The 8,690-nt window shown below is 40.9% G+C and overlaps 1 protein-coding gene across 3 annotated transcripts; it reads right to left on the bottom strand.

Annotated features, from left to right (window-relative positions):
• Positions 1-259: 259 nt before the first annotated feature.
• On the bottom strand, positions 260-8,205 carry LOC103709142 (uncharacterized). Of its 3 annotated transcripts, none has more exons than XM_039125239.3 (4): positions 7,880-8,205; positions 2,165-2,731; positions 1,876-1,995; positions 260-1,698 (listed from the first exon to the last, which is right to left on the bottom strand). In XM_039125239.3, the coding sequence occupies exons 2-4, from the start codon at positions 2,684-2,686 to the stop codon at positions 574-576; spliced, it is 1,767 nt and encodes a 588-aa protein (XP_038981167.3). In that variant the 5' UTR covers positions 2,687-2,731; positions 7,880-8,205; the 3' UTR covers positions 260-573. The 3 variants fall into 3 exon arrangements, with proteins under 3 accessions (XP_038981167.3, XP_038981172.3, XP_038981169.3); XM_039125244.3 differs by having other exon boundaries at positions 2,165-2,701; positions 7,880-8,075; XM_039125241.3 differs by having other exon boundaries at positions 7,686-7,918.
• Between the last annotated feature and the right edge of the window lie 485 nt (positions 8,206-8,690).

Raw genomic sequence — 8,690 nt, forward strand, 5'->3', positions numbered from 1 at the left:
ACTTGCCAATTTTAGCAGAGCAAGTTTCCTGGAAAAGCAAATAGCCATTTTATGAAAGCTATTCATTTTAGATCATTTGTGAATCTATTTTCGGTGTAGAAGCATACTAGACAAACAGCAACAGAAAGTTCTATCACATTCATGTAATAGAGGAATTCAGTTCTCATACCCAAGCCATAAGCACAATTTTAATTCAGTTTTATGTACTATGTTGGCTGACCACTCTGCCCCATTGGACAATTGCAGTACAGGATCAGAGTAAATGTAACAAGCATATTGGCAACTTCTGTCAACAGAGTCACAGACTGAATGATCAAGTTCCAAATAAAAAATTTAAGAGAACTTTTAGCACTGACGCAGCAGATAAGATACTTACAGCCCATAAATATTGCTAACAGGACACGTGTAGGGGCTCACTCATCTAATAATTTAATATAGAATACTACATTCTGAGCATGTACCAATACATAGAATATCCAATAAGCGAACAAAGTGCCTGGAATTGGCATTTTCTAGGACATTGCACCAAATGCCTTTAGTCTTTAAGCAATGGCAGGATCTTCCTGTTTCAGGCTACCTCGAAGACTCATCTGTACGAATAAGAAGACCAGTAAAGGAGTATCGAGATGATACAGGCAGGGACTGAACTTCGGTCCTGCTATCTAGATGTCGGTATCTCTGGTTGTAATCTGAGAGAGAATCAGCTGCACGAGTAGAATGCAATCTTTCAGGCTCAATGACCTGCTCTCCATATTCAACCTCACCTCGCCTGGATACACCATACAAGTCGGTAAGACGAGATGCTGGTCGGGAAAGTGGAAGTTCAGCCACCGGCAGTAACTTATACTGTGTCTCATCCACTCTCCTCTGGGAGAGATCTGTCTGATAATCCAAAGGATTTTGATATAGCGCTCTACTAGATTGATATAGCACAGTTTCATTAGGATAATTAAGATCCCTGCTTCCATGGGACACGTCCAACGTCGAAGGAGCAGAGATGGAGGAAGCAGGAGCTGGTATCAGAGGTTCTCGCCTCAGACCATATTTCTGATACTCCACCTCAGTCACAAAAAGAGGATCATGTTGAACAAAATCACTAGGTACTGAAGAGGTCTGTATGTGTGAAGGTGGTTCTCGCCTCAGACAATATTTCCGATACTCCTCGTCGGTCAGAGAAAGCGGATCAGGTCGAGCAAAATCACTTGGTGCTGAAGAGGTCTGTAGGTGTAAAGGCGGCATGTAATACCTCCTGGCTTCATCCAAGGCATATGGACCTCTGGCCAATGTTTCTGGGTATGGATGCAGGGGAGCTTCTACTGTTGGTATAAAAGACCTTGGTGGTGCAGCATCCCAGGTTCCATGGGACAAGCCTGACATGGAAGCAGGAGCAGGCATTGGGGGATCTTGCTTGAGACCATATTCTCGATGCTCCTCAGTGCGAGAAAGAGGATCATATAGAACAGAGTCCCTTGGCGGAGTCTCCTTGTAAGGGGGTGCATTATAGTAGCTCCTGGCTTTATCAAGGCCATATGGACCCCTGGCCAATGTCTCTTGGTGCATATGCAGAGGTGCTTCTACTGATGGCCTAGTAGTCCTTGGTGGTGCGGGGACTGGAGCTGGCTGTGGAGTACGAGCATGGACCTCAATATTCGATTGGAGCTTAGGAGAAGAGCGAAATAGCACAGTAAGCTTCTTCACCTGTAAAATGTCACATCAAACCTACTGTCAGACAAACCTGTGAAGGAAGTTTTCCTGTTATGAAATTGAGGAAAGAAAGGAGGGGAAAAAAAAGGTCCAAGATAAAATAAAGCCAAGAAGAAGAGCAGCTAAGATGACTGCACGATTCGTGATTTCTGAAAAGAAGATGGTCCTCACTTGCTGGACAGTTAGTTGAATGTTGAACTTATTCTTGTTGCCTTCATAATTGTCCTCGATTGCCTTCTTAAAGACGCTTTCTGGCAGAGGCAAGCAATCCATGTGAACCTCAAAATGGACCTGCCAAAATATTTGGAAGATATTAGAGATTTTCCCAAGGAAAATAAGAGAGCAGTGCTTGTCATTCTGTAGTCTACCATGTGCCTCTGAATGCATGAGTTGGTTTATTTTCAGCAGTATTTACTATGAAGTAGTACTATAGATAGGAAAAGCTAAATAAGAAGTGCACCTGTGCAGGAAAGGACCCATTAAAAGCAGATGGCTCAAGTTTCATCCCACCTGCAGATGATGCCTTATAGATGCCATACAAAAGCTTAACATCAAAATCATATAGGAAGAGCTTTAGACCAGGCTTGATACTCTTTACAAGCTCTTGCTGGTTCGGTGGATAACCCATGACCATGTAACGGAAGCAATCAGGTTTGGTTTTTCCATTGCACATGAATATCAGCCCACCAAGCTTCTCTTCATCATTTTGATCTCTGTGGTCCTTTCCCTGTGTCTTTCCATTCTCTTTTCTATTGGCCACATCTTTTTCTTTGTTTTTGTAGTCTTCATTCTTATTCTCAGGTTTTACTTGAACCTCTGGAGATCTTTTGGATTCTTTTTTTTTGGCCAAGCTCTGATTTGGATCTTTCTTTGCAATTTTTGTTTCAGGCTTCAGTGCTTGGGATGTTCTTGTTTCAGATGGTGCTTTCTTTGATACTTCAATGGCATTCCCACCTTTTCTCTTGTTACTTCCTGGGGCCATAGTTTAATCTGCTAGCTATGATTGCCAGGCGTAATGGGTTATAACCTGTAACAGAAGATCTCTATCTACTTCAATGGAAGGGGACACTTCAATCATATTTGACATTAGAACTGATATTCAAATTGTTTAATATTCAAGGGGCAACTATGACTACTCATTCTCCTGTCAGTTATATTTAACAACACAGATTAATGGGAAGTAAATGTACAAGAGCAATGCCAGACGACAACAATGGAACTAATTACCAGACTTTGTCCAGTACTGATCTAGCATAGTATTCCAGAAAGTGACAGAACTCTGTTTCACTCCAAACGGTCACAAAACTCAGAACCCACTAACCACGTATTACAAAATTAAGAAAAGAAATCATAAAACAGACTAATTCTAAAAATGCCAAATCATACAGTGATTTGGCATAAAAATGATTTAAGCACAATAACTACCCCAAGTACTATTTTTACTCAAGGTTTCGCTACGTCGGGTCTTTCAACTGAAATGCATCAATCCGCAATATTAGTACCTGCTCTACAATCTCAGTGGGGTCGAAGTCCTGTTTGATATCCTTGATCTCCTCATTTAATATCTTAGCCACTTTTTTATGGAGTTGATCCGAACATTGACAGGCATCTCCCATCTCCTTATTTAAAAAAAAATAAGTAAAAGGTAATATCGGGTCGTTCGCCCCAAAATGGATTAGATCCTTTTTATTGAAAAAGAAAAGAAATGATCAAAATTGAAATTCTTTTCAAATCCAATTTTTTTATTTTATTCCAAAATTACTTAAAAGGAAACAGTTTGGTTGCCTAGTTCTAGATTAAGTTTATTCATTTTGAAGATGAGCTTTACATATTATAGGTCCACTTATTGTTTTCATGAATATTCCAGGTCTTGGTCAGTCATACAGTGACACAATGCCAAATCATTTTTAATTGCAATATATAAAAAGCTACTGCAACACTATAGCCGGCGGAACCGTCTCAAACCGGACAGTTCCGGTCATACCGAGCTGTCCCGGCGGCGGACCGGGACGATTCCGGCAACGGAAACAAAATCCGTTACCGGAGGGAGAGAAGGAGAAGGAAAGAGAGAAAAAGACAGAGAGGGAAGGAGAGAGGAGGGTGGCGGAGGCTGGCAGAGGGCTGACACCCAGGCCGGAGGCGGAGGCCGCGGCAGGAGGCAGAGGTTCGAAATAGGGGGAACCGGCTGCGGCCTCCGCCGGCCCCCCGCTGGCGTCCGCCACATCTCCCTCTCCCTCCCTCCCTCCCTCCCCTGCTCGCTCTCTCTTTCCTTCTCCCTCTTCAGCTCCGGCATGCATCTCATTTCTACAGCTGGAACCGTACCAGTGATCCACCCATACGGCTCAAAACGGGCGGAACCGCCTGATTCGGAACAGTTCCACCGACCTTGGTAACATGTACAAACTGATATATGTCGGTATAAACTAAGGGTTAAAAGTTAAAACTATTTAAAAAATTAGAAAATAAGAATAGGAAACTTCATCATTAAACATGTAGGAAAGATAAAACAAACCTCCTTATCATTTCTACAGCAAGCAATTAGCAAATCTAGAACATCAATTCAGAAATTTTTCTGACTTTGTAATGAATTAGTGATTATACTTTCAAATGCACTTTCCTTATATATGAGTCCATCACATTCCTATAGTAAAGAAAACACCTTCACACTTCTAAGTGAACTTTGTTTTCTCTAACTTTTATTTCTTCTTCTCGTCAGGTTCTTCCCTCTTTCCCTTCTTCATCAAATGTTGAAATGAAATGACAAAAAAACATCTTACTCTAAAAGTTATAACTCAAAATAACACACACAGATAAGTCTTAATACGCACTAATAGTTTTAGCTCAGACTGGTCTGTACTGGCTTGTACTAGGTCAAGTCAATTGATACCGCTAGTTTGTCTGCTAAATAGACCAATAAGAACCAATAGTGGTTTACACTGCAAGCCAGCCCAATGGTTTGTCTGGTAAGTAGACCAAAGAGAACAAACAATGGTTTACACTTCAAACCAACCCAACATTGGATTGCAAGGGAAACAAAGAGAAATTATGGACAATCTCGTAAGGAACTAGCTAACATAAATTGTGCTATAAGCTGGTATTTGAGTCTATATTCATCAATTTATCCTTAATAGACAATAGACAGCCCCTAAAGATTCCTGTTGCAACAACCTCCACAATTAGTTTCAAGTTCCAGAGAACTCTGCGCAACATCATTCACACATATTACACTTTATTTGTGGATAGAGTAATTACTGAGGACAGCAAAGTCATTCAAGGCACAACAGACACCAGCTCGTCGAGGTCTCCTGCAACATAGGTGCAAGACACAACGGAAGGTGCACACCATGCATGTGCTTGCGTGAGTGTGTATTTGTTTGTGATTTTGTTCGTACATTGTGTTTGTTTGTGTTAGTTTTATTATCAGATATGTTCAACATCATGAATTCATATATGTATTTGCACATATATGTTTAGAGATACATGTATGAACATATCTATATATACAATTTTTTATACATACAGATATACATGTATATGCATATAAAGTTACAAACATGTGTATGCATGTATATGCATGATTAGACATGAGCATAGGCCGGGCCGAGTTGGGTTTGGGCTGGGCCTGTCTAGTATCAAGGCAAATTTATCAAGCCTGAGACCAGCCTAAGAGTGGTATGATATAAACCAAGCAGGCATGAGCCATGAATAGGTTGGGCAGGTCGGGCTTGACCTGCTTGACCGGACTGGGTTCATTCCAACCCGATTGAGCCTGGACCGACTGAAGGCGAGAGATGGTAGAGGTTTTGAAAATTGGGGGGAGAGGGGTTCTAGCTCGCGCCTAGAGAGAGAGGACGATTGGAGGAGGCCAGCCATAGAGGAGGATGACTAAGAAGAGAGAGGAAGCAAAGGGAGAGAGAGGAAGTCGAGGTGGGGACGGAGGTAATAGCATGACAGCTGAGAGGGGAGGGAGAAACTCACTAGATTGTGCTAGACCAAGCTGGGTTTGAAATGGGCAAGCCCGATCTTGGGCTAAAAAATTAGGCCCTACCAGCCCATCAGGCCAAAAAAAACTAAGCCCATGCCCAGCAAAAATCAGGCCAGGCTGGTTTCTGCACAGGTCTATGCATGATTTATATGTGTTTTTGTATTTATATATGCAATATATAATTTATGCACATGTATATACATGTAATGACTTGATGACGTTAAATATGTTTGATATAAAAATATCAATAATAAACAAACAGAATACACAAAAAATCCACATACAAACGCAAGAATATAATTTCAGCCACCCACAGGCAATCATACACATGCACATAGAAACAGAAAACACACCTAGACAAACACATATGCACACGCTCATCAAAGCACACAAGACAACACATTTGCAACCATTCGGAGTCATAAATATCAATATAGCACTAAAAGGATGCCTTATGCCACAGCACCTTAGCAAGGTGCAGAGAAGGTCAGCTTTTTGAGGCCTCGGCCGGAGGTAGGCAAGGCATTGAGCATGCACCAGGGCATGCATTGTGATTCAGGTACAGATTAGGTGTGCCCTTTAACAACACTAGACTACAGTAAAAATGATTTCAGGAATATACAAGCCATTTAAATAGATTGAGAAGCATATATACTCAGCAACATTCCATGAAACAAACAAGGTGGAGAAATAGTAGCTATGTCTACTATACTTTTGAGTCTAGATCGAAGAGTGTGTACCTTCATGAGTCTATGGTACAAGATAAAATACAACTTGCATTCGCGCATCACATGTTTACAGTTATAATTGATAAAACATGTGCAACTTAACCATGAATGACTGATCCTGGAATCAAGGGAAAAAAAATTGCGCCAGAGGAAGAAAAACTAATGTACATGACTTGATTATTCCCTAGACTCAAGTTGAAATGTGCAACAAATGGGCATGGTGATCTTAGCTAGATGCTAGAGATAGTTACACGTAAGGAGAGAAAACTATGTTAATACAATCGTAAAGCTTTCAATCATTAAAAGCCAGTAGGACCACGAAAAATATGCACAAATTCAGAACCAAAAAGTGGGAAAGGTCGTAATGAAGGCTCCAGTTCAAATCTTTACTTATTATGATTCTCAAAGTCTAATATAACACAATTTTTATTGCTTTCTGACTAAGAAAGTGGCATGTTTGCTTCCTCATGATGGTTGATTTCACTATCAATTCATGATTTTGGCTGTTCACATGATTAAGGTAAACTGTGTCATAGCACTACTTGCCAAGGAAGTGGGTTAGCTCTCCTGAATTTTGCAAAAGACAAGTGCCCTAAAACTCCAAATTTAGTAGTCTAAAATATTAACTAAGGGACCTTACTTCGATAAATTAAACATGGCGGAGTACATCAGAGAACAAGCAGAAAGGCAATTAACCAGAACTGGGTGTTTATCCCTAAACAACAGCAAGAACAGCAACGACAACAACAACACAAATCACAATTGTGCTTGTCGGATCAGTCACATGCATCACATGCATTAACCAAAGACTAGGAGCACATTTATCAACTAATACAGATTGCAAAATTCATGGTAAAAACATTTTGATAGTATAACAGCCATCAATCAGGCACACCTGCCTCTTGAAACTGTCGCATGCATTGCAGGTGCACATACTAGTAGTACCAATTCAACCAAACAAAACATTCAGCAAAAACTATGACAAAATAGTTTAATTTTTCTCTAAAAATAGTTAAAATCTAGTAACATCTCATAGATAGCGGAACTCGCTCTGAATGATAAAAAAGTAGCATACTTATCGTACTCCACAAATGCATCGAGAAATTAATATCATCATAAAGAAAAGGAAATTGCTTATGTAGCCCTTGAAGAAATCAGACCAGATAAGAAAATTCTTAACTTAAATTCATTGTAAACCCTACTGATTTAGGGGAAAAAACAACGGATATCTCACTGAAAGGAAGAAAAAGGAATCTGCAGACCCGTACCAGAATCAAACCCTAGATTACATGGAAGAAGTGCTGATAAGAAGGAATCGGAGCTACAAGATTTCAATTTGTTCGGGGAAATCTTCACTCTCAGCAGACAATCCCATAAAATTTAAGAGATCTTGGATGGCAACCATAGAAGGAGATCGATTTCAAGAAGAGGGAGAAGTAGGGTTGTATGGTCCGAATCGTACCTTATGAGAGAGAGAAAGAGAGACGACGACGACGATGCCAGATAGCTTGAGGCGAGTTCCGGGAATTTCATTGAAAGAGAGGGTTTGGCATCGGGCTTTCCATTTCGCTGCAGCTCGCGCATAAGGGGCGGCCGCATCCACGGTGATAAAAATGGTAAAAAATAGTGGTCGTCATACGGTTTCACGTGCGTGCTATGCACACGAGAGAGAAAATATGGACGATTTTTTTATGAAAAATAAAGGGAGAAACATCATGGCTTTGAGTTTTGGAGATATTGTCCGCTCCTCTTCCCAACGCATGATTTTGTCCCATAAAGGACGTCTCTGAAGAGAAAGGAGTAGCCCCCTCCATTTAACGAACAGACCTCTTCGCTATCTAGTGGATGCGGGACTAAGTTCGGACCCTTTATTCCCACAACATAGCCTCTCCAGCGGAGGAGTCTGTGCCGGGGTCAAGGGCTCTCAACGAAAGCATCATTAATGAGGTCGGAGAGTATCCCCCGAGTTTCAGAGCTCAGTCTCCACCGGTCTCAGACAGCGGAAGCGACTGCTTCTCCTCAGAGGTATTGTCCGCTTTGAAGGAGGTTTCATAGTCTCTTACTAATATACGATTTTGCCCCACAAAATGCCCCTCTGAAAAGAAAGGGATAGCCTCCCTCCATTTAAGCAACAGACCTCTCCGCTATCTAGTCGATGTGGGACTAAGTGCAGACCTTTTATTCCCACAATTGGTTGAATTTTTTTATTTTCAATAGAAAATAATAAAATATTATGTTTAATATAGACTCGGAATTTTAGTAAAAAATATTAA

This window comes from Phoenix dactylifera, chromosome 2 (assembly GCF_051530095.1).
Source record: "Phoenix dactylifera cultivar Ajwa chromosome 2, Ajwa_hap1_PhDact_Kaust_v1.1, whole genome shotgun sequence".
NCBI classification, from domain to species: domain Eukaryota; kingdom Viridiplantae; phylum Streptophyta; class Magnoliopsida; order Arecales; family Arecaceae; genus Phoenix; species Phoenix dactylifera.

Excerpts from the sequence above, each read along its gene's own strand:
- LOC103709142 (XM_039125239.3), bottom strand. The coding sequence starts at position 2,686 with ATGGCCCCAGGAAGTAACAAGAGAAAAGGTGGGAATGCCATTGAAGTA. Across the intron at positions 1,996-2,164 it reads ATGGGTCCTTTCCTGCACAG|GTCCATTTTGAGGTTCACAT; the intron begins GTGCACTTCTTA and ends ATATTTTGGCAG. Across the intron at positions 1,699-1,875 it reads TTCAACTAACTGTCCAGCAA|GTGAAGAAGCTTACTGTGCT; the intron begins GTGAGGACCATC and ends GACATTTTACAG.